Raw genomic sequence first — 26,502 nt, 5'->3', positions numbered from 1 at the left:
GAGGATTAAAGAGTTAATACATGCAAACTCCTCAGAACAGTGTCTGGCGCATATTACGTGCTAAATATGTTAGCTATTATCATTACCATGTGTAGGTAATAGGGAGCTATAGTAGACTCAAGTTTGAGAGAGTAACAAAAGAATTGCTTCAGTTGCTGATAATCCTAGAAAAATGATCTAGAGCTGTATGATCATCATGTGACTATCACATCCACCCAATTAATAATCCTTCTTCAATCAGCTTCTGCTTCAGATGACACGGCAGGCTGGATGTGTGTGGGTCTGCCTTGCTGTTCTCAAGCCACTCCCTGTCGGGGCTCTGTTTTCCAAATATCCATGAGGCCCAAACCAGCATCCAACTGCCTCTGCAGTCCAGGATCCTCACGGTTTTAATGAATAAGTGGAAGGAGACAGAGAAGCCAGACATGAAGACAGATGGAAAGATGGAAAGGCAGGAAGCCTTCCACAAAAGCTGCTGCCAGGGATATACCCTGTTCACAGGGATTCCAAGGACAGAGTTGGGGGCGTGTTTTAGAGGTTTGTTTGAGCTACTGATACTGTTCTCTGGGAGCCCTTGTTTGTAAACAGATATTTCTGCTGACGCTGGGCTTTGTAAGGGTGGACAGAGTCGGGTGAGGGGGAGAGTGTTAGAGAAAAAGGCAGGTTGTGTCCGCGAGCCTTAGACCATGTGTTTGTTGTTGAGAATACAAAGACCTCACTGTATTAAATGAAAATGCTTGTTTTACAAGGCGAGTGGGAATATGATAGGTACATGTCGAATGCTTCGGAAACTGAAACAACCCCATGCCACGAGGGCTTCCTGCTACATCATGCATCCAGGGGCACACACGGATCATGAAGGCTCAGAGTCACTATACCAGGGCTTTGGGGTTTGTGGGCAAAGAGAGTCCCCGGAGCTAGGTGACGGTTAGCTCCCTTTTCTGTTCCCTTTATAAAGCCTGTCCTTTCCCAAGGAGCCCTGCCTCTATTTCACATTCTCTATTGGTTTCCCACTACCTGCTGACCCAAGGGTAGAATCTGTTATTGATCTAAAATATTAGTGTTGATAAAGAAGCCTCCAGGAGTCTAGACCCAGACTCGGAGCTCTACTGGAAATACTTATAATTATGTAACTAAGCAGGCATAGCTAATTTTCTCAAAGCAGTTTTCAGCTTCTGAAGTGAGGTTTTCAAAATGTACTCTAGTAGAAGTGAAGGGTGCAATGGAGGTTTCTCAGGAGATTTTTTTCAAGGTCTCGCAGTGGCAGAAGAATAAGAACTGGAGTCTCCTAACTCCTGCCCTAGCCCTAGCATAGCGCCTGGTAATAGAAGGTTACATGGACAGAAGGATAGATTGGTGAGGGCATGGGTTGATGGAGAGATCAAAGTATGGAGGAGGTAAAGAGGGAGAGAGGGAGGGAGGGAGGGAGGAAGGGAGAAAAGAAGGGAGAGAAGGATGAAGGGAAAAGGAAGGAAGCGAGGGAGGGAAGAAGGGTAGGTGGGTGGATGGTTGGACGATGATGGATGGACGAGTAGATGGATATTTGGATTCACAGATTCATGGGTAAAATCCACAGTGAATAATTATGATCAGGACCACCTAAGGCCACATTTGAAGTGAACTTGCCTAGTTTAAAACTCAGAGACCAGAGTTTGAATAAACAAAGTTGTAGATTATATTTCTAAGGAATAAACTACTCCTCAGAGGGAAAAAAGTCCCCAATTCTATTTACTCCAGCAAGGGTACAGATGAAGGAAAGTGCAATTCCTCAGCCTGATATGACAACTCCACATCAACATTCTCATTTTCACAGATCTCCTAGAATGTTCAGATTTTAGAGCTGGGACCAGGCTTCAGGAAATGACCTCATATGTTCCCTTCTTTTAGGCATTTAAGTCATCATTTGGGGGCCATAGACCCCTTTTAGAAAGTGATGAAAACTTTCGACCCTCTCCCCAGAAAAATGTGCACAGCCTCAAATTTTTACAGAAAATGTCTTGGGGTTCACAAATCTCTTCAAGTCCTCCTGGAACAAAGTGCACAGAACCCCCCACCTCCTCTATTGATCTCAAATATTAGTGCTATTCAGGTATTGTAGTTGGTAATGATACTAGTAAGGAAATGGTAATGATCTCAATCAAAACACTAAGTCATAACTAAAGTAATAATATCAACAATCAATTCACACCACAATAGTGGTATAATTGAGATTCTACTCTTGGTCTCATGCCATTCATTTTCCACATAGAGGTCAGAATGATCTTTGGAAAACATACACCAGATCCTATAACTTCTTTGTTTGAAACTCTGATAACTGCCTAGTTCATCTAGATTAAAATCCACGTTCCATGACGTGGGCTGCCTTTAGCTCCAGACACACATGACTCCCAATGGCTTGAATATCTGCTCCTTCAACATCCTGAGCTTGTCCTGTCTCATGGTCTATGTGTTACCTCTTCCAGCTCTCTCTCTCTCTCTCTCTGGAACTCTGGAACTCTCTTCACTTGTCTTTTCATATAGCTTGTTCCTCCCCATCTGTCGTTCAAGCTACAGCTTGGTCACCTACAGAGATGTTCTTAAACTCCAGTCATTCTCCATAGCACCCACTTCTATCACTTGTCACTATTAATATACAAGCCCTTACAATTGTTTTCCTGTTTATTGTCTTTCTCTCCTCACAAGAATAGAAAGTCCATGAGGGCAGGGACCTGCTCTGTCTTGCTCCGTGCTGCAACTCTAAGAGTACTGGGCACATACTACATATTTGTTGACTCTATGGAGACACATAGAGCTTTTAAAAAATTATTTTTGGAAGCCTTGGGGTGGTCTAATCTCTTCCGCTCTTTGGACTTTAGACTCCCCAGCTGTAAAAAGGATAGTTTGGGCCCTATCCAACTATAGGATTCAATGATCTGAAATCTTTGTGACCAAGTTCAAGAGAGCTGGGCCCAAATTCCAGGACAATATGGCAGGAAAGAAGGAATGGTTAGGAGGACTGGACTCCAGTCCTTCTCTGTCCGGAATTTGGAATGGAACTTGGGATCATTTCCTTGCCTCCTCTGGAAATCAGCTTCTCTCCATCTGTGAACTGAGCAGACTGGACCAGATGCATTGCAAATTTACAGCATCTATTCATCCAGAAGTTCACTCAAATATCTGCTGAACCCCAGCAATGCGCCAGGCCCTGGGAAGGTGCACTGAGCGTGGCAGACGTGATTCTCGCCATCACTCTGCTTTCATATCCTCTGGGAGGTCTCCAAGGCACAGGTGAGGGTTGCAGGAACAGCATGGGCACATCCCACACAATTGCACCTGCTTCTTTAGCAGCTCTCTCCAGGGATGGGGTTGGAGAAGCTGAGAGAAAGCCATGGGGAAAAGGACTTAAAACCAACAGAATGGTATACTGGCTGGCTCAGTAGGAAGAAGGGAGGCTCAGGAATAGGGAAAGGTGGGAAGAATATATACAGGTAGCGGGTCAGCTCAGAGAAACCAGAGCCATATCGAATGGCTAATATCATTCATAACATATTTGCCCACATTGCTTGGTCCTTCCTAAGGCTCATATCATTTCTCGAAGCACCTTTCCTTCACAGCACCCACTTTCAATCACCCTCTTTTCTCCCTTATTTGGAGCCATCTCCAATTCATTTAACAAAGTTTACCAAGCACCACTGGCATGGCTGGTACTGTGCAACAGGTAGGAATCAAGCAGGGATGGAGACAGAAATGGTCTCTGCTCCTAAGGAGCTTGGAGACAAGTGGAGAAAAACAGACAAGTATGAAGGCACCACAACAGAGTGATAAATGCAATAAGGGGCTGTTGGATTGGATTCGGGTGGTGACAGATTGAACTGTCCAATCATTTCCTAGTGTCATACTCCTAAAAGCTACTCTACGTCAAGGTCCTCAGCTGAGACATGAATCGAAAAGTGTTTATTGTTCTACTTTGATTTGTGTCTCTACATTTAAAATGGCACGCATGGTATATCCACATGCAGGGCAAGGCACACACTACACGTACATGAACATGTTCATTGTTCGTGAACAATTCTCCAACCGTTCCAGGTGGAAGGGATCTCTTACGCCTCTGAAATCTCAGAGCACATTATAGCCCCCATAATAAACACGGGTGTGCAACAACGCAGTTTTTCTGCCTCTGTGCTCTTCCAGGACTCTATTAATTGCTTAGTTATAGCAGTTACCATGTCATGTATCTGTTTACCAGTCTGCTTCTGCCACTAGGACTGGGAGTTCCTCAAGGGATGGAACTATGCCCTGTTCTTCTTTTTAATCCCCATTTCCTTGCTTGATGTGTAATACACAAAGACATAAAGATTGCTCAATAATTATCTATCAAATAGATGGATAGATGGATGGATGGATAAATGGGTGGGTGGAAGGAAGGAAGGAAGGAAAGAAAGAAGGGAGGTTTACCTCTCTAAATGAACTGCCATTTACTATTGAACTTCACAGAATGCCTAAGACAGAGGTTTGTCGCGTAAGAAATACTTAAGAAAAGTTAATAAACAGCTGTACGACATTTTCTAATAAGCTCGCTGCTGTGAACCCACAGATGTAACCATCATCCAACACTGTAGAGGAAAACAAAGTGGTCCAGTGGAAAAAGCACTGATTTGGGAGTCAAGAGATCTGAATTCTAGTTTCAATTTTGCTACCAGTTTGCTGCTTAACCTTACTCAACTCAATTTAGCTTAATTTAACAAGTTAACTTGCCTGGATCTCAGTTTCTCCATCTATAAACTGAGCAGATTTTAAAAAGCAAACTAATGTCTTGGGAAAGGGATGAACAAGATACCATATTTGTTTCTAGCAGATCAGCTCTAATCAGCCCAGTGGGGCTGTTCTGTAAAGGGGTCATCCTGAGAGCTTACCACTGGCTCTACAGGGGCCTAATCGGCTCCAATGAGAGCACATCACAAATCAGCCTTGTTAACTCCAGAGTCATTCTTCTGTTCAGAACCCCATAGTTCATGCAGCATGATTACATGCATAGGTCCCACACTGGTTCAGAATGTATCAGGTCCATCCTCAAAGGGTGACAGTGTATTTCCTTTGAGAACATTTGGGGGAATATGCCCCAGGCTTTGATTCCCGAAAGAGGAATCCAGAAATGTTTTTGGCAGAGAGAATCTTTGAAAGTGTATTATCTCCTGGTAGACTGGGAAATGCTCTGGTGGACATAAATGGTCTGTTTGCTCAAAAGTCACTGGCAAATAAAATATATTCTGCACAACAAAGAGATTTCTTAGCCAATCTCTTTAAAGTCTTATAATGTTCATTCCAATTTTTCTTCCATCTCTCTCTCCCTCCACTCCTTCCCTTTTTGTTCTACAATCTCTAGATGTTTGCATTAGCCACTGGGGGTACCATCATCCATCCATCCAACCATCCATCTATCCATGCATCATTCACTCATATATTCATCCACTCATGGAACCTTTACTGAACAGCTACTGTATTCTAAGCAATGCACTAGGCCCTGTGGATAGAGATAAAATTAAACTGGCCTTGACTTGAACCCCAGCTCCACCATCCTTAAGCTGTAAGGTCTTCAGCAAGTCATGTCACTTTCTAAACCTAATTCAACGGGTCCAAAGTGTAGCACTCAGCCCAGTGCCAGAACATAGTAAGTGCTCATTATAAGCTAGCTGCTTTTATTACTCTTATTACTGCTGAGAATGCATGCTCTCCCCCAAGGGTACATAAACAGCAGATAGAGGATTCCAGATCCCGAGGTCACCACAAGGTCTCACAAGATCAAGGGAAGCAGAGGGGAAGAAGGCCCGCTGATCAGAAAGGAGGGAAATGGATGAAAACGCAGGCAACAGATATGACTGCCAGGACACTCGAGACCTGAAAAGAACCTGATAAGGGGAGAGGGGTGAAATCTGAGAGGAGAGCAAAGCTTGGGATTACGTGCTGCAGTTCACACACAAAATAAATGCTTGCAAACAGGCGAAGGGCTGAGAGGGCAAGACCAAGGCTAAAACGTGGCTTGGATTAGAAAGGCCAAAATGTGAGTTGAGGAGGCATTTAAATACACTGCCCCCCCCCCACTCCGCCCATTTTGGAAGGCCGGATATCTTTTCCCTTCTGACTTCTCTGCTCAAGGGGAGATGGAATTAACCACTGTGTAATGTTTCTGAGTGTGACGCACGGGCCAGGTCATGTGCTTTGGGTTACGTAATGCAACATGCCCAAGCTCTTTCTCCCAGAATCATTAGAAATTTAGCTGGTTCTCTTATCCAGTCATGCATTCATTAAACAAAAATACCTATAGTTCCTTTATAAGCCAGGCACTTGGCTAGGCAGTGGAGAAGTTGACAGGACCCCAAATATGCAGAGAATGAAATGTGATAAAGAATTCCAGGTGTTTCGATAAACGTGTGCAGAAGGTATAGTAGAGATAGATGGATAAGGGAAGGGGGGAACCAGTTATACTTGGGGAAGAGTCAGAAAGGGCTTCCCAGAAAAGCGGAACATTGAGCAGAATCCTACAGAGACTTAAGTGTCCTGCAAAATGGTGCCTGGGGATTTAGGAGGTATGTTATATAATGAAAATGATGGGAAAAAAGCCTAAGGCATCTATCTGGTGGAACTGTAGATAATTCCAGTGCTACTGAAAGGCCTATAGCTAGAGGCAGTACAGTCAGATTTGCATTTTAGAAAGATTTGACTGTGGGAAGTTGAAGGATGTGTAGGAGTTGAGGCTCAGAGAAGTGGGCATTTACAATACTAAGGAAATAGTCAAAGCAAGAGATGAAGAGGGCCTAAGCTAAGAAGGGGGAAGGTTGGCTATAAAAATGTTAAGAAGACAGGATAGACAGGAATTGATGACTGAATAAACATGGTGGGAGATATATCTAGAGCAGGTGACACTGGATGAGGATGGAAGAAATTTTGGAGGAAAGACAATTCCATTTTGGATATGTTGAGTCTGAAGTGCAGGTTGACATTTCCAGTAGACAGCTGGATCTATGAGTCCGGAGTCCAGCAGAGTCTGGAGATAAATGATGTTCATCAGCAGAGAGATGGTATTTATTCCATGGGAAAGCATGCCAAGTCAGGAGAGAAGCAGACCTAGCGCTGGCCTAAGACTCAGAAGACAGAGGATCTTACCCAGCAAGGTCACTGCTTTGGACAAGTCACTTCTTCACCACCCCTTGGTTTCTCATCTTTGAAATAAATGGTTTAGATTCTGACCCTCACACACCTTGGTTCTTTGGACTTACATGAATGTTTCTTCACCAAACAGAGTAGAGTATGTATTCCCTTTTTACGTTTTCTGTGTACTCTGCATCTCTTAAGGCAAGGCCACCTTGTTCCTGATTGGTCTGTTATCATACCTTTCTCTGTACTCTCATCAGCCTTTGTAGCTGAAAGATCTCCAATCTCATGGGGGGAAATAACCCCCTCTTTACAAACACATCTGGTTATATTCTGCTCAGCCACATTTCATGTTTATAGAGCAGAAAGAATTAAGAAGAGATGGATGTGGGACAGATATAGGAAGAGTTTCTTGATTACAAAGGTGACAGGTACAGGTTAGACCACCAGTTTCTTGAAGGCAAAAGATTAGATCAGGGATCTGCAATTAGTCATATGCTCCCCCTACCCACATACTCAGATCCCAAGCTGTGACACCACCCCCCCCCCCCACCTCCTAGAGTTTCTGTCTCTGTTCCCTTCAAACGGACTGGAACCTGGGACCTTCTCAGGTTCTGCAAAACTGAAACAGGGTCGCCTCTCCTACTCTTCCAGGTTCTATGGACCCTGGGTTTGTGACAAATGATACTGGAAAACATTTTCTTTCTCTTGTTGGAAGAAAAATCTGGGGATGACAGTGCTAGGGATTCCCAGAAGTAAAATAGGCAAACAGATGGCTACAGACTCAAGAGTTTTAGTATTTTAATCATGAAGTGACGTGATTAAAATGATAAGCATGACTAAAAGGCCAGTGGCTTACACCAGTGTCCAGGAACTTGCCTGGAATGGCTTCAATAGAGTAAGAAATTATGAAATTCGAGTACTCTAACCATTAGCCAAGATGTGATCACTGGGAAGGTCACTTAGTGAGTTTTTTAAAAACATTTATGGCAGCTATTATTAGCATTATTATTAACGAGATGGCTTCCAGCTCTTGGGAAGTACCAATATTCCCTACATAATGTCTTCAGTCAGTCTTTGACTGACATTCTACCCACTGGTACTTTGCTTTTGGATAGGAAGCTTTTTAAGGAGACATTAAAGTATATATGTCCCTGGAAGAGCAACATTCTAGGTTGGTATCAGTCAATGATACCTTAGCAAGATAGAACACCATGGCCTTTTTCAAGAATGAGTGTAGGGCTTCCCTGGTGGCGCAGTGGTTGAGAATCTGCCTGCCAATGCAGGGGACACGGGTTCGAGCCCTGGTCTGGGAAGATCCCACATGCCGCGGAGCAGCTGGGCCCGTGAGCCACAACTACTGAGCCTGCGCGTCTGGAGCCTGTGCTCCGCAACGAGAGAGGCCGCGACAGTGAGAGGCCCGCGCACCGCGATGAAGAGTGGCCCCCGCTTGCCACAACTAGAGAAAGCCCTCGCACAGAAACGAAGACCCAACACAGCCATAAATAAATAAATAAATAAAATTAATTAATTAATTAATTAAAAAAAAAAAAAGAATGAGTGTAGCTGAGGGAGAGGAAGCAGGAAGTGTGTGGGCACTTGGTCCCTGAGGGGCACAGGCACCACCGAGCGGAGGAAGCTGCACTCCTGGAACTACTGCTAACATTGCAGTTCTGTGTTAGGTCAGTCCTGATGGGGATTATAGAATCTTCGGGAATCTCTGCTAGATGGGTCTCAAGGACAAAGACAGATACACTCCTCCTTACTCCCATTGTTCAGATGAGGAAAACTGGCCCCAAGAAGGAAAGTGAGCTGTACAAAGTCACACAGCAAGCTAAGGACTAACCTGGCTGGCCCTGACATCCCCCAGCCCCACCCCCACTCCTCCTGCTCGATGCCCCAAGGCCTCCTCCCTTCTCTACTTTATTTTTCTTCATAAACATTCACCTGACATCACGTGATATATCTGCTCACTCATTTATCTTCTGTCTCCTCCTCCTTCTCAACCCCCGACTCCAGAATATAAACTCCCTGAGGTCAGAGATATTTTCTTCTGTTCCTTGCTCTGTACTGAGGACCTAAAAACTGTACCTGGCATGTAGCAGAAACTCACCAAATACTTGTTGAATGCCTGGGCAGGGATGGACAAATTTTACTTTGTCCTTTGTTTCTAATCTGTATTTCTTAGATTCTCTACGATGAACACACATTGCTTTTGTAATAGGAAACAATGAAATGTTTATTCTGTTTGCCTTTCCTTTTAGTTTTTGTTTTACGTTAAGATAATAGGAATAAACCTTTCCTGAGTGGTGAGGGAGGGAAAGGCAATTCCTGGCTCTGCTAAAGGAGATAAACACGTCTAATTTATAGAGTTATTGAGAGAATTAGAAATAATGTGTAGCGAGGCCGGACACATAAAACCAATATGAGTTAACGTTTACTGGGTGCTTACCCATCGTCTAGATTCCATTACTAAGCATTTTCCACATGGAGGCCCAGTTAATCTTCAAAATAACCCTATGAAGTTGGTGCCAGTATCATCCGCATTTTACAGAGGGGAAAGTGAAGCTTGGCGATATTAAGTAACTTGCCCAGGGTCATATAACTGGCAGGTGGGAGAATCAGGAAATCAAACTCAGGCACTCTGACTCTTGAGTTCTACCATCAATCACTACAAAATACTTCCTCAGTAAACATATGCTTCTTTCCCCTGTTGCCTGAGCGTGTCAATTCTTTCTGAGATCAGTCAACTGCAGCTCACCACCCCCCATGCCCACACCAGGCTTTACAAGGTTCTAGAAGGCTTCCAGGGCAATGGGAGATGCAGAGAAATAAGGAGCCAGAAAAATGAGAAATAGGGGTATGTGGAAATGTGAGTGAGTGTGTGTATGTGTGTGCCTGGGCGTGTCAGTGGTCACAATGTGTTTTGGATTGTCACAATGATTAGGAGATCCTAGGCGATTCTTATGCACAAAACCAAGGATGTGAAATGCTTCACAGTGTGTGGAAAGGTTCCACACAGCAAGGAATGCCCTCACTCAAAAACTACTTATTGTGCTGCAAGAGCCACTTGCCCCTCCGACATGCCCCTCCTAAGACTCCCGTCCTTCCTTTCCTTCCCCTCCCCTCAAGCTCTCCCAGGATGGTCAGTCACCTGCGTTTGCAGGTGTGCAGGGAGACGGGCAGAGGGAGCTCCTAGTGTCAGAAGCCTGGACTGCACGCTGACTTTCAGTTATTCTCTGTGTGACCTTGGGAGAGTCCCTAACCTGCTCCAAGTTGCAGAAATGCATTTGGAAACCTAGCAGCTCACAGAACACGCAGGGATCTAAGACTTCAGCTCCTCCTGTGGCTCTCAAACCCTTTTAAACTTTTTATGACGGAATTCTTCAAGCACACACAGAGGGACAGACAAAAAAGTATTGAAGCCTGTCGTTTCTGTCACCTGGTTTCAACAATCATCAGTCTGCCAATCTTCTTTCATCTACCACTCTTCCTCCCAACATCCTATTTTTTTTTTTTTCTGGAACACTTTAAACAAACAAAATAGACATAACGTCATTTTACCCATAAATACATCAGTACACATTTCTAACAGATTAGGATCTTTAAAAATATATAATCACGATACCGTTATGATGCCTAACAAAGTTAACAACGTCAGTCCATGTCTATTCAAACTCTGTCACTGAGAAACTTGCACATTCCTTCAAAAGAAATCCGAAGAATCACAGTTTAGGCAGAAGAGGTGAAGGGAAGATGCGGGGAGACAGAGGGCTCCCCTCCAGCCTCTCCCCAGGGCATTCCTAAGACTGTGGGGCACAGTTTGAAAGCCCCTCTTCCACTGCGACCCCTCAGTGTGCACCCTGAGAACACTGAGGCACAGAGAGGAGCAGTTACGTTGTCAAGGTCACACAGCAAGTAAGGCAGACCTGTTAAGTTCCAACATCAAAGGACTCCAGGCGAGGTCACGCGTAGGAAAAGGTTTGCTCATTCGATCAGTGTTTATCATTTGCAGTGTGAATAATGATAATAAAGGTGCCTTTCCAGGTATGACCTTGATTGTACAAACCCCTCACATCTCTCACTTTCTGGATCCTCCAACCACTGTCGACCTATGGACTGGGCCCTGATCTTGGCTTAGAGCTTTTCCTGCCATCGTCTCACCTGGTTCCCGTGACAACCCGCAAGATATGGATGTTGAATGTAACCACACCTGAAACTCTCTCCCCAGAGGCCCCAGGTCACACAGCTCACAGGAGACCAAGCCAGGACTTGAGCCCAGAGCTCCTAGGTCCCAGTTCCAGGTTTTCAAAGGAACCAAGGGGCCAAGACCCACAAGTCAGCTCTGAGTTGAGCATTTCCAGTAAATGCATCAAGGCATGAAGGAGAGTCCTCAGTGCAGCAAGAAAAAAGATAAGAGACACTGAGGAAAAGGAAATTAAATTCCAGAGAAAGGGCGGCAGGTGAGGGGAGAAGCAGGCACCCGCTAGATTCCTAAGTCCTGGGCGATAGGTAGACGAGGAACAAGCTGCTTGTATAGGGGGTCCTCCTACCTGGGGTCCTTGGGGAATCATCTCTCTTCCTCATCTAAGACACCTTGCAGCCAGTGCTGGTTTCACAGTGATCTCAAGGTGAGGGGGTTTGAAATAATAGGAACAGTTGCCTGCCTTCCGAGGGACTAGCCTGGGGCAAAGTGGGGAATGCCTCACAGCTGGGCTTTCCCGCCTTCCTTTACACTCCTTATTCCTGCTCAGAAAAAAACTCCCCTCTCAAGCACGGTGAGACATCCATTTGAAATCAGATGCATGGAACTCCATGCGTTACCCCCTTCTAGGACTGTCTGCTCCTTAAAGGAGGCACCAGAAGGAGAGGGTGTAGCTTCACATATAGGACCAGCTTTGGAAAAATGGAATGTCAGTGCCACCCCCCCCACCCCCTGCCCCCCTGCTCCTAGGCATTTAGGGTCAGCAGGGGAATTGGGAATGGAAAAAAGGTCCTTTCTGGTGTTTGGCCACTCAGAATTGGGACAGCTAAAGTTCTCTCAAAGCTCTGCCACCAACCAGCTGGATAAGCAGGAAATGCTACTCCCCTCTTGGGCCTCAGTTTCTCCACCTGCAGAGCAGGGAGACATCAGACTGGATCAGTGATTCTCCCCACTGGCGGCCCTTCCACATTACCTGAGAAGGCTTTGAAAAACACGAGTGCCCAGGCCAACCCCTGAGCCACGACATCAGAATCCGGGGGGTGCAGCCTGGGCATCAGGATGTTTAAAAAGCTGATGATTCTCAGTGCTGTGGGGGACGGGAGCTACTGGACTAAACAATCTCCCAGGCTACCTTGAGAGGGGCACTTTGTGAATACAGTTTAGTTCTCAGCCCCTGCGTGACACTGGTCCTCAGTTTCCCTGTTGTACCATGAGCTGCCTGATTCAGTCCATTCCCAGCTGACCACGCAAATCCCGTGTTCCTGAGCCCCGCACCTCTGAGCCTCAAGTTTGCCTTCCTCTGCGTAGAGGGGCAAGAGCAATGCAGCCTCCATTACCCCATCTGTCCACATGAATGGCTGAGTGGGGGAACGTGAAGGTCGGAGGGCGTCTGGGGAAGGAGCAAGAGGCATGTGACAACACAGCTGTGACCTGGACCCCACTGTGACCAGTCTGGCTTCTGTTCCTGAGAATGCTTCTGCATTCTCCCTCTGGATGCTAACTGGTTTTCCTATTCATTGGTCCAGTGGTTTTGGACCTCCTCTGGCTCTTATCACCAAGGGGTCATCCAAATAGGTCAAAGAAGAGGAAATCAAAGTTCAAGGAAGGGATCTGAAGGGGTCCAGCTGTTCCCCAAGATACACTGTCTACTCTAGATAGACTCCCCAGCAACGTAAGAGGGGAAGCCCTAACAATGTACAAACAGGTCCTACTTTCTGAAGGCCAAGCTGGCAAATTGGGAAAGGGAAGGTGGTTACTTACTGGATCCGACTACCATTGACTGAACCCCTAATATGAGCTGGCTCTGTGTCAGGCACTTTCTGCCTGTTTATTCCACTTCAATGTCCTGATATCATTATGCCCATTTTACAGAGGAGGAAACCAAGGGATAGAGAGAGAAAGTGACTTGACTCAAATCACACAGCAAGTCACTGGCAACAAAAATTCCAAGCCCCGTCTGCCTGATAATTTGACGTGAAAAGAAACACAGATCTGCCAAGTCAAACCCAGAGCTCCATGTGAGACTTAGATTCATGTCTTATTCCCTTTAATCTGTAGGCATATGGTCAGCACAAAGAGATGCAGGAAAGAGTGGCGACATTCTGCAGCAGGTCTAAAGAAGGGAATGGGGGTCATTCCTTCTCTCTCCAAAAAGACTGCTGAAGAAGAAACAGGCACTTAAGACTCGAGTTCATATCTGGGCTCTGTCCACCGGAAGAGCCCGTGGGACTTTGGACTAAGTCGCTTCAACTTTCCGAGACTTTGTTTCCTCATTTGGAAAACAGAGGTGACAACGTCCACCTTCCAGGGCGGTTGTGAGGGTGAAACTCGCAGACACAAGGCAAGCGCAGTACCCGGCACCTCGGAGGCACCCAGAAAGAGTTGCTTTCCTTCCTGCCTTTAAGTGTCCTCAGTCCATAAAGCCAAGACTGAGGTCATTGGAAAATCATGTCCAATAATAAGATCAAAGTTTATTGAGTGCTTACTATCTACCAAGTCCAGTTCTAAGCACTTTCCACGTATGAGCTCATGTAACGCGTCAGGTACTCGTGCTATGCTCACTTTGCAGATGAAGAAGCTGACGCCCAGAGAATCAGTTAACTCTCCCAAGGTCACACAACCAGTTAGGGGCAGAGGTAGATTCACGCAGAGGCAACCCAGCTACTAAAACTGGCTTCTAACCATTGCAATATCCTAGACCCCAGGTGTCACTAATGAATGTTGTGGGCAGAACCATGTTAATACATGAACTTGTTGAAATCTAGCCTTCCCCGTTACAATTCTGAAGTTGGGGAAATGCAGGCACTCTTTTTGGGGGGTTGGTTGGGTTGCGGGAAGTAGGGGCTGCAGAAGGGAGGAAATAAAAAGTCTCTTCTGAGTAGCCGGTAAACTCAACAGTCCAATATTTAGAACAAAAGAAAAAAGCATGGAAAGCGGAGGTGCTGGAGGGGATTCAGGTAAATCCCTTTCTCCTTCTGAGCAGGGATTCTGGATCACTGAGGGCTGGGGGTGGGAGGAGGGCAGCACTTGTGGGGTCCACATTTCACTTATCTAACAGGTCAGGAGAAACTTTAACAAGATTAACTGCTGCTCAGGGCCTCTGCTCCACGGAGCAGCAAATTGGGTCTATTGTTTTCTTTTTCTTCCTCTTTTCTCTTTCTGTCAAACTGGAGGGGTACGGTGGGGGAGGGCAGCTGGGGATGAGGGGCAAGGGTCTGGATCCTGCCTGGTATGGTACAAAGGCGAAGGGATGTGTCAGGAAGCCCCCCGCCCCCAGACTTGAAAGGGAGCCCAAATTGCCGAGCACCGAGGCTGCGGGCTGTGCCTGGGTGGTGGGTCTGTGAGGGGTCGGAGGTGACAGTGCTTCTCAGACACATTCTCTCAGCAGTGCAGCGGGTAAGGTCTGGAAGCGGGGATGCCCAGGATCAAATCCTAGCTCCTGGCACTGGGGAGCTGTGCCATCCAGCACACATCCCTTCCCTCTCCGCGTCTCTGTCTCCCTATTCGGCCAAAGAGAGAAGAACTGGCCTGGGTAACCTCCAAGGACCCTCTTCACAATCTCCTTAAAGGGACTCTTCAACCCTCAGACCATCCATCGCTGGTGGGCTCTTCAACCCTCAGACTCCTGCACACAGGCACTTTCTCACTTTAGCTTTGTTTATGCCTGCATAAGCCTTCCCATTTTTATTTATTAATATATATATAAAATATATATATATGTATTTATATATATTTCTCTTCTTCCCTTTTGGAAAAAATAAAAGGCATGTTTTCTGAGCTTCAGAAGCAAACTGCTCCTTCACTCCTTCCCTTTGCCTCTCCAAGCGCCTGTCTGAACTGGTGTCAGTGAAGTTTGAACCGGGGCAGAAATAGCATCCCAGGCGGATCTGGGAGCATAGCCCGCCTACCAGGAGCGGCAAGGCCTGCCTCTGCCAGACGACAAACCCGGTTAACAGCACCATAAAATTAGACCTTTACGAAACCCAATTGAATCCTGCAGCAAAGAGTGATGTAAGGCAGCCTGGCCTGACAGCAAGGCAGCAACCCTCTGCCTGAAATAGCAGCGCGGTCCCTGCTGAGAGATGCCTGCTCTCTCAAGATAGGTGACCAGGGATTCCTACGAAAGTGGTGACGCCCAGCCAGAGAGAGCCAGCAGAGGTCAGGCAGCAAACTGGGCACCCGAGGTCGCAGCGGGAGGGCACGGTTTGGCACCGGCATCCAAACTGCCCACCTCGGCCCGGCCTCTCCCAGCCTGAACTTACACGAAAGAAGGAGCTGAAAAAGTGCTTCTGCAAAGAACCTCTGTTTGTTTGCTTTTTAATTCAAGGAGAAGCAGGTTCTTTTTAGTCCAACAGTCTGTACCGTGTGGAGGATACGCAGAATGAGTCTTTTCTGGCTCAAGGCCAGGTGTTTACACACCGCAAATCTGGCTCAGACTCAACTAGGGGAGGGAAAAAAAAAATCCACCAGAATCCTCGGGAGAAAAGCTCTGAGCTTTCTGGTGCTACACGGCAGCGGTGACTTTTTTTTTTCCTCGTTTTGAGAGGAATGTTATTTCCACACATAAAATGGACCAGGCATTTTATACAAGCAATAATAACGTAACGTCCCCCATCCAATTAAAGGATTTTACTGCACAATCTTTGTGTGAGAGAGCGAATGAGTCCTCAAAAGAGCGTGTGTGAAGAGAGGCTCCTTGTCTGAATTACAGACATTTATAAAGCAGGCTCCTGTGGAATCCCAGGTGCTATATTTTTTTTTTTTGAAAAAATGTATTTACTACCTTTTCATTGATGATACCTATATAACCCTGCACTCTCCTCTCTGGAGGAGAAGCCTTCCAAATCACTGGTATGACAGGTAAAGACTAGGAAAAATCAGATCTACTCATTTAAAACAAACAAACAAACAAACAAAAAAACCCTCCAATCTGCAGGCTCTGTGTTTTTCCTATGTTCCGAAACAGAAGTAAACATACCACAGCCCTGAATTATAATCATCATCATTATTATTATGAATAACGTCTCCCCTCTACTCTACATTATAACCCCCTCTGGCTGACTAGGGCTTGAGGGCTAAAAGTGAATAAGCTCAGTTTCCCTCTCCTTCCTGGGTTGGGGGGGGGGGTAAAAAAAAAAAAAGAAAAAAAAAAGCAGCATGTGATGACGTCAGGTATGGGGGAAAGTCACTTTCTAGCTCTCGGCTTGGTAGCGGGAGAGTGGGAGCTTTGGGGGCATATTCTTGGTATAGCAGCGGAGTTTGGGTCCTCTAAATGGACTTGATGTAAATAGGACAGAGTTAGCGCAACGGTTGAGAAAGTCCACGCCAAGATAGAAAGAAGCGGACTGCCGGAAGAACTCAGAGCTTTCCCTTCTAAGAAAGTGTGTGTAAGGGGGTGGGATCGCAAAACGCCTCCACACGTTTCCTGGCTGCAGCGAAAGGGGAACCCCTACTCTCACTTTGAGACGTCCTAGGACATGGCAAGATTGTTTGTGCAGGAAGGGAATCTCCCAGCCAGAAGAGGCAAAACTTTCCTTCTCTCCTCCAGCGCCGCCCCCCTCCGCCCCCCAGTTTTATTAAAGGCATTGCCACAGATTCATTAGGAGGGGGAAAAAATGGATGTTGGTGCATTTCTAAGGTTTGCAACCCTCCCAAAGTGTCCGGTTTCACTACAGGCTTTGCTGTAGAACGGTGTGTGTGTGTGTGTTTGTTGGGCGGGGGGCGGCGGGGGGGGGGGGGTGGGGGGGTGAGGAGGGAGAACTCAAATTCATTACGGGCTCGTAAAAGTCCCAAATGAGAAAAGCGCCCCGTTTCGCAGCCTAGTCGGGGGAGGACTGGCGGGGTGTGCGTGAGCAAAGTCTCACCCCAGCCCCGAGTGACAGGCTTTGAAAGCGAGGACATGGGATGGCAGTGTGTGTGCGCGTGTCTGTGTGTGCCTGGGGTAAGGGGGTGAATCCCAGAGGCAGGCAGCAACCACAGAGCAACTTTGGGGGCACTTCGAGGACTTCTAAGTCCTGGCGATCACAACCACCTTGTCCTTGTAGGCTTTCAGGGTAACGGGGCTAAGTAAAGGGGGAGGGTCACCTCCATTAAAAAGCCAAAGAAATCAACGGTCCCCTAGCCACTTTTCACATGCATCCCAACTGGGTCATTCCTCCATCCCAAACGGAGACAGTACCTCTCACTATCCAAAACACGGTTCACGTGCACGAGGCTCCCTGGGGACCAGCCCTCACCAACTGCGGGTCTCCGGGAGGCCGGGAGCGCTCCCTGCGCTCTTCCAGCGGGACTAGGCGGAGACGCCTTCCGAGTGCGCCCATTCCGCAGATGGGGCAAAGTGAGGCTCGCAGCTCGCCCCGGAGCCGCCGCGCCGCCGGCACAGCGGCTCCCGCACAGACACACCCGCCAGCCCCCAACGATCCCGCCACCAGCGCCCAAGCACCCGCGCGCCCCTGGGGCCGCAGGGCCGGTGCAGCGCCTGCCTGGGCGCCCTCGCCTACCTGTGATCACCGCCGGAGAGCTCTGGCCCCCCTCCGCTCGCAGCCACACTTGCAGCGTGAACGCGTCCCGGGGCAGCTCGAGGTCGGCCCGCAGGCGCAGCTGCTCGCCTCGCCCGCTGAAATAGAGCGCCCGGCTCGGCGGGCTCGGCTCCTCCGCGGCGCCCCTCGTCTCCCGCTGCTGCCGCCGCCGGGGGACGCGCACGGCTTCCCAGGCACCGCCCGGCGGCGGCGGCGGCGGCGGCGGCGGCGAGGCGCGGCGGCCGCGGGCCGCCCGGGTGGCGCAGGTGGCCGGGCCGGCGGCGGGGCGCGGGGGGCGGCCGGCCCGCGGGTCTCTCCGGGCCCGGCGGGGGCGCTCGGCCAGCCCGCAGCCCAGCGCGGCGCTCAGCAGCCCCAGGCGCAGCACCCAACTCCAGAGCCGCATGTCCGACGGTCCCCCCCGCCCCCCCTTCGCCCCTGCACCGCCGCCCGGAGCTGCCAGCTTTAGAGGAGCCTCGGCGCCTCGACTTTCTTCGCTTCTTCACCCTTCTTGGGCGAGCCCCCCCGTCCACTTGCTTTTTTCTTTTCTTTCTCGCTTTCCTCCTCAAGGTGTGTGCTCCACTCCCCCCACCTTTGAAAAATACAGCCCAACTCCTCCTGGTTGGCAATTAATTTCTCTCCCCGCTCCTTTATCTGCCTTATTTCCCCCCTCTAACAGCTGGTTGCCTTCCTCCTTGTTTTATTTCATTTTATTTTATATGATTTCTCGCTCTTAAAAAAAAAAAAGCTCCTCTAAGACACTGATCCGCTGAATTCCCTCCCCCCAAAAGATGCTCTAATTTATTTATTTTTTGCGTCCTTTATAACACAAGCCACAGCCCCCTTCTCCCCCCCCCCGTCCCCCCTCCCCTCCCTCCTTCTTCACAAAATGAAAGGAAAGAGGGGGGAAAAATCCCTCAGAAGATGAGTAAACAAGCGTATGCTAATCTGCTCCCGAGCGCTCCACCTTCCCAATTGAATGAGTCCCAGTTAAAACTGCGGGGATCATGACTAATCAATCAGTTTGGAGAGGCCGAGCTACCCAGCCTTCCTCCACTTTCCCGTTTGCCTCCTTCGCTCCGCTTCTCCACCCCCTCCTTTTTTTTTTTTTAAGAAGACAATCTTAAAGTAACAATTTAATGAAATTCTGTACACACCCCCTTATGGTCCTCCCAGCTCTCCTCATTCCTGCTCAAAACACACATTCCTGTTTTTGTTTTGGTTTGCTTGCTTTTTTCCCTCCTTCACTCTCCCCCCCCCCCTTTTTTTTTCCTCCTGGCGGGAGAAAAATCTATCTCTTCTCTCAGGATCCCCTTTGCACTTTGCTGGTAAACCTCATCCTTCTCTATAGCACATAAAGAGTCTTGAAACTTGATTCTCAGATTTTGTTGTAATGCTGTCTCTTTCTCTCTCTCCCTCTTTCCCTTCTTCTTTCCCTTCTCTTGCCTTCCCTCTCCTTTTCTCCCTTTCTCCTTTTCCCTCTCAGAATTCCCTTAAAGTTATACAATGATGAACGTGCCCCTCTTCTCTGAGCCCCGGGTGCTTTCTGGCTTCAGCTAGTCCAAATGTTGTCCCAAAGCCCTCACGGAACCATCAGAAGCAACCAGGAAAGGCATTTTCTGAGGCATTTGCCTTCCCGAAGCTTTACGCTCAGCACAACTAGGTCTCTGAATACTCCTGAATACTCTTAAAAATATTCTGTTGGTTGTTAGAAATTATTTTATTTTTATATAAAAAATGAAAAAAAACCCCTATTATTTTGCCTTCTTTTTTTGACCTAAGAAATTCAGGTGCTCTGACATTGTTCAAGTCACAGGTAAGGATCTAACCATTGGCTGCTTTGTAGATCTGTTTTGAACTGGGACATATATGTAATATATTTTTGTTCTTTTTTTCCCCCTCTTTGTAGAACTCAAAGGCTCCCCCTTATGGCAAAACAGTTCTTTTTTTTTTTTTTTTTTTTTTTTTTTTGTTTTTGTTTTTCCCTTCCAAGTGTTTAATAAGTTAAAATGAGTTAGCAGTGGTGGATTACAAATTATTAGTTACAGGTCTGTTCAAATAATGTAGTGATAGAAATATGCTGTGTGAGGTTTGCATGGGGATAGTGAGCTGGAAGAATTAACTCGACTTTCCTCCCATGTATGTGTTCCTGTCCTCAGGGCTGCTCCAGATCCTGCCTGAGAGCTGGGGTCATTCTTGCATGCTTCAGGGAGAGTGAACACCGGTGGAGAATATGTGTTGGTGAAAGTATGCGGATTTGTAGAATGAGCGAATGACTCAGACATCCCCTATAAAAGCCGGAATGTGGTGTGCAGGGATTATGGCACCATTCTGAAGACGGGAGATCCCAGATTCAGATCTTGGTTTGGGAAGAACTTGCCATATAGTCTTAGACTAAGAATGTATGAAATCAGCTTCTCCAGTTATAAAATGAAAATGGCATTATATCCTAAATATGTTTCCAGAGACTGGCTGAAAGAAGATGATCTTTGGTGCATAATGCCATGGATAAGGAATTTGCCTAGGCAAATCTTTCACTTTCTGCAACTCCAAGTCACTTATAAAAGTCATAAGATTGACATTCAATAATAATAATAAGACCTATATTGAACTACATATATTATATCCTGCAAAATCCCCCTGTTTTCTCAATAGAGATTGGAACCTGACTACTAATTCACTTCAATTGTGGCTACTAGGTATTTGGAAACTGTATTCCTTCCAAGGGCTTCTAAGTCATTTTATACAATAGTTTTGGATATTCCTAGACATTTGGGACTTTGTCAACTCTCCCACCAAGAGTGAAAACACGGGACTTATAGTTCTAAGTCCCACTCACTCCACCATGTATCAGCGGAGCGAGTCGCTTAGCTAGCCCTGCACTTCCGAACCTTTAAAATGGGATATGTGTTTCACAAATGTGTTTTGAGGTTAAAATATACTTTGGGGTATAATATTTTGTAAACTATAAAAACGCTATATAAATCCATTTTATTCCACTGTTGTTGTCAAAGACGAACAAAAACCTGGGAGGCCAAGTCACCATTTCTGTCCTGTGGCAGGCATGATGGGAAGGAATGGACAGATCCAAGTCTCATTGCTCCTTGAGCTTCTGGACCTCAGCCCCTAAATGCGTTGGAAGCAACTGGCAAAGCCTTTCACTGGTCTTTTCATGGAACATACATTTATTATTCTATCCCACCTGTCTTGGAAGCCACACTTACTTTTATGCCTGTATGTATCTAGGTGTGCATGTATGTGTTTGTTTTTAACGGAGCGAATAGAACTGGATGAAATGTAACCCTTGGTTCATGACCCACCCTTATCATTGGCTTATGCATGACATTCTTATTTATTTATATATAACAAATAATGTATCAAATGCTGCCATCCCTCTTTTACTCCATCCCTTAATCTCTCGTGGATTTGGCCCGTCTCCTTTCATCATTTGTGCTCAAAGAGCAATCATCTGAGAGTTAGGAGACTTGAGTTCTGATTCTGACTGTGAATTCTTTGACCTCAGTTTGCTCCTGTGTGAAATGAAAGATCAGGAGTCGAAGATTCCTAAGATCACTTCCAAACCTGAAATGTAATGGAGCCCCTAATTACTGGAATATGGCAATAATTCCCATCTAATCATCTCATATTTGGTCAATTCCCTCCCACCCCCCCAAAAGGCCCCTTGTTTCTGGGGAATTTCATTCTAAAAACTACTTTTTAGAACGAAAAGAACTGTTCCTCCCCTCTTAGGATACACTCCTTCAATATTCATTTTATTTGGTAATAACTAAAAGCAAGGCATTTTGCCAAGGAGGTATAAGGGTTCACTGGAAATTTGGAGGGCAATATCTAAGTGGAGTCGTAAAGTTTGGGAAGGGCTTGAATGAGTGAGGCTGGTTCAAAGTATGCATTTCAGAGTCACCCCGTCCTGGGTTCCTATGGCCTTCAGCAAGTCACTGGATTTCTCTGATCTCAGTGACCTTATCACGGAGCTGTCCTGAGCATGCTGTGCTGTGTGATATGCTGGAGGAGCTCATTAAATGAGCAACCTTTCCTCCTTTCCAAGGATCTACATTTCACGGCCCCTGAGGCTTTTGTCAGCTTTCATCTATAGTCCGAGCCCCACCTATTTCTTACTCCAAGCCAGAAGGATTATTCTTACCTCAGAATTCCGAGGCAAGCATTTGTCTGTCTGGTAGAATCTGGAACTTGATTAGATAGGATCCTCCTTTGTTCCTGGTGTCCTGTTTATGTTTTTTTCCTACAAGATTAGAACCCATCTAGGGTAAGGATCTTCAAGGGACAGTTATATCACCACACCCCTCCCCCACCATCCTGAAGGGCTCCCTCCTCTGGTCTCTCATAAAACTTCCTCTGAATTTCTCTGGGCACATCCCCAAAGCCAACTATCACACTTAATTATTTATCTGCTTGTCTCCCTTTTCGTGTGGGACAGAGTCTGTTGCATTCATATTTGTGTTTCCCCAAATGCCTAGTCCAGCACTTTGCACATAACTATAGCTGCTGGTTCAGGAAAAAAAAAATACACACACACCCACACATACACACACACAGAGAGACTTGTAAATCCATATACATGTGTAGATGTATGTATGTATATATTTTTGCTTCTCTATGCTTCTTTAGTTCTTCCTATGATGCCAATAAGGTCAGTGCTATGAACATATTAGGCTCTTAGTAAATGCATAATTTCTTTATTTTGCCAGCCTCCCCTTCCCCAGATGATGCATCTGTGGACACCCAGACAGATTTACTGAAGTTCACTGGCTGCCCATGTGATGGTGACTAAAAAGAATGTGGGCTTTGGAGAAGAAATTGGATTCACATCTTACCTTTGCTAAAGAACAATTCTAATAACAGCTTACATTTATTGAGTATGCACTATGTTCCAAGCAATATTTAAATGCTTTTTATAGGAATAAGTCCATCTAATCCTCAGAACAAGCTGACAGAGGAAGTCCGATAATCATCCCATTTTACAGGAGAAAAAGAAAAACAATCCTGAATCACAGAGACTAAATAAATAGTAGAGAGCTCAGCCAATCTGGATCTAGCACTCTGGGCTCTAGCTCTGGGGGCTAAGAAGAATCACTTAACCTTTTGAATCTCATTTTTCATTTTCACAGATTTCACGGGGTTATCTGGGAGATTAAATGAGACGATAGGGATGGGTATCCTATTGCATAGTGACGAGTACATATGTCAGTGGGTGCTGGAGAAACATTAGCTTCTTTACTTCCTCCCGTACAGTAGTTTAATTATGCTAATTTAACACATGAACTAGAGTTGACAATTGTAAGAATCATGCCAGCAGTAATAACAACTCGTCTGCACTGAGCATCAGCTATGTGTCAGGCACTGTACTGTTTCAACTTTTCACAAAACTAGGAGGTAGGTTTGAACCTAATTTATCTGAATTGCTCAGCAGTTTTCTGCCTATCCTTCTATCTTCTTAAATCATGTTAAAAAATAAATTTTACTTTCAGCCCTGAGTATTTTTTTTTAGCATCTCCAAGCTCCATCTGAAAAAGAAAATTAATCTCAGGATTTAATAATTGCCTGTTCTACAAAGCCACAAAGAAAAGAGAACTGATGATCACACTGTCATGCCTGAGGTGGGGATGGCTAGATGGGGGTTAGGGACCACTCTGGCTGGAGGTGCAGCTGGCGAGCTCCAGATGCTTTCCTCTCTAGTTTTTGAAACTTTTGTGTCCCCGAGTGGTGGCCCTGGAATGAACTGGAGTTCTCTTCTAGTCTTCCTGCAGATTTATGACCAGGAAGCTGAAACAGCAACTTCTAGACTCCAACCCTGGTCCTTCGGCTCACGCACACCAAAGAGCTTCATTTTATTCAACTCAGATGCCCAAGGCATTTCTTAAGCTGAGAATTTTAGTTGAAGATGATCACTGCTTGACACTGCATTTTTTTTCTATTTGTAGAAAAACATATAATTTTAAGAATTCTATCTTTTATTCTCTTCACTAATAATAATTACCTAGAATTTATTATGAAAGATACTATCTTGAGTGGTTAGATGATTTCATAGATGATTTCATTTAATCCTCAAAACTACAATCTGTAGCTTTTCTTATTCCCATTTTGCTGATTAAAAAAAAAAAATGAGGCTCAGTAAAGTTGGTTGGATTTTATGACATTTGAACCCAAGTCTATCTCACTTCAAAGTCCACATTCTTAACTGCTTGGCGGGTGCCTGCCCCAATCTACCTTTAATCTTCGTATATTTTAAATTGGAATCAGAATATCTCCATAATCTTGCAGAAAAGGATGCTTTGTGAGAAATCAGAAATGGGCAATGGTGGGAGTTTTCTTCATTCAGTATGTTTCACCTTTTTTTGTTGAATGGAAAATAAAATGTGTGATAAACCCTTCCGCTTAATTCCAGGACAAATGTATCCTGTGGCTTATTTGAGAAGAGGCCTTAAGTCACATAATGGACAATGCTTTCAACTCTGTTTTTTCCAGAAGTTGCAGAATCACTGTCCAATTGCCCACATTTTATATCATCTGAGATTGAAGGCATGCAATTAATTGTTGTTCAGTGAAGACCTTTCCATGGGAAACTAATCCAGCAATGCTTTCTGATGAAATCAATCTATACCAATTAAGAATAGCATTACTTGTTGAGTGCCTTCTGTATGCCATTCATGGACCTGTGGGTACATATTCTCACAACTCAATTAGGTTGGTTTTGCTCTGCTTGTTTTAAAAGATGAGGAAATCCAAGTTCAGAAAAAGGGAGCAGTTTACCCCAAATCACCTGGCTAGAAGATATATGTCCAAACCAAAACTCTAACCTACATGCTTTTCTCCAATCTAGTGCAAATGTCACCTTCTCCATAACATTATTCTTTATTAAATATTAAAATAAATCATTCCCAGAGGATTATTTAGCTTTGTTTCCTCTCCTATACTGTTGGATTTATGTCCTTGTCTTGCTTTCTGTGACAGGTCTTAAGCTTCTTAAAGATGAGCCTGAGTTTTCTGCCTTTTGAGATCCCCCATGGGGTTAACTTCCTATGGTTTATGCTGAATAGATCAGTGAACACTGGGTGAACTCTTTGGGAACCTCTGTAACTCCTGCCTACGTGTGACTTCCAGAATAATGCCCTGCTTCTTTCATCTTACCTCAGCTTGAGTCCTTCAAATTCTTTTCTGTTGTTGTTTTTTGTTGTTGTTGTTGTTTTCTATTCGTTTGCATGTACCTTTTATTTATTTATTTTTAAAATTTTATTGGAGTATAGTTGATTTACAATGCTGTGTTACTTTCAGGTGTACAGCAAAGTGAATCAGTTATACATATTTATATATCCACTCTTTTTTAGATTCTTTTCCCATAAAGGCCATTCCAGAGTATTGAGTAGAGTTCCCTGTGCTATACAGTAGGTCCTTATTAGTTACCTATTTTATATATAGTAGTGTGTATATGTCAATCCCAATCTCCCAATTTATCCCTTCCCCCTTTTCCTCCTTGGTAACCATAAGTTTGTTTTCTACATCTGTGACTCTATTTCTCTTTTGTAAATAAGTTCATTTGTACCACTTTGCATCAACATGGATGGACCTAGAGACTGTCATACTGAGTGAAGCAAGTAAGACAGAGAAAGACAAATACCATATGATATCACTTATATGTGGAGTCCTTCAAATTCTTAAAACCCAGCTGAAGAAAGCTGTAGCTCTTTCAGGAAAGCTCACTCACAACCTCCACCAATCAGTTAATATTCAAACCATTCAGCCAGCACTATCATGCATTACCTTGTATTGCTACTTACCTTGTCATGTGGACATAACTCTACCTAGATCGAATATGAGGATGATGTTAGTATGTGCTGCATCAGCCCATTGACATATATATATATATATTTTTTTTTTTTTTAAATTAAAAGTGCCTTGCCTCCTGTTAAGTCTAGCCCTCTCACTTTGCAGATGAAGACTCACAGAGAGGAAGAGATTCTCCCAAAGTCACACATCTAAACCACTCCAAAGAGATAATTGTCTGGTTTTCTCGTTCCCAAGCCAATATTTTTTCCACTATAATACTGCCTTTCTTAATACAGATGATGATAATTTACTTATTCATTCAACAATTATTTATCAATTATCAACTATATGCCTGGCACTGTGCCAAGGTCTGGCTAGCTGTCTAACACGATTTTTCACTTTCAAATTATCATCTTTGTCTCTAATAGTTGAAATTTATTGTTTGCTTACAGGTGGTGAGTGCTTATATATAACATCATTTAATCTTTGTAACAACACTAAGAGGCAGGTAGTATGACTACCTCCATTTTACAGAGAAGAAAAGGAGCTTTAGAACACCCATGAATTTGTAACAACAAAAAACCAGGTATGCTTGCCTCCAAAGCCCAAGTTTTTAACCTTTAGGATAAATGACATCAATGAGAAATTTAAAAGTTCCTTTCAAACAGTTGGAGATTTACTGTGCAGTGCCCCAAGCCTGTCCTTAGATCCACAGATACAGAGAATCAGCAGTGGCCAGCCCTCCACAGTGAAATCAACGGGCAACACTACTGAAATGAACATCGAGAGAGAACACCACTCAATCCTCAGAGAAGACAGACCATCGACTGACTTGGACCACATATGAAAGCA

General features: G+C 45.3%; 1 protein-coding gene across 1 annotated transcript in view; it reads right to left on the bottom strand.

Annotated features, from left to right (window-relative positions):
• The window catches only part of PAPPA (pappalysin 1), a 256,529-nt gene extending 237,901 nt beyond the window's left edge, over positions 1–18,628 (bottom strand). The window contains exon 1 of the mRNA XM_036854577.1: positions 17,833–18,628. Within this exon, the coding sequence (XP_036710472.1) occupies positions 17,833–18,253 (421 nt within the window). The 5' untranslated portion in view covers positions 18,254–18,628. The remainder of the gene's footprint in view (positions 1–17,832) is intronic.
• Between the last annotated feature and the right edge of the window lie 7,874 nt (positions 18,629–26,502).

This window comes from Balaenoptera musculus, chromosome 6, assembly GCF_009873245.2.
Source record: "Balaenoptera musculus isolate JJ_BM4_2016_0621 chromosome 6, mBalMus1.pri.v3, whole genome shotgun sequence".
NCBI classification, from domain to species: domain Eukaryota; kingdom Metazoa; phylum Chordata; class Mammalia; order Artiodactyla; family Balaenopteridae; genus Balaenoptera; species Balaenoptera musculus.
This window is presented reverse-complemented; position numbering and strand designations above follow the sequence as displayed.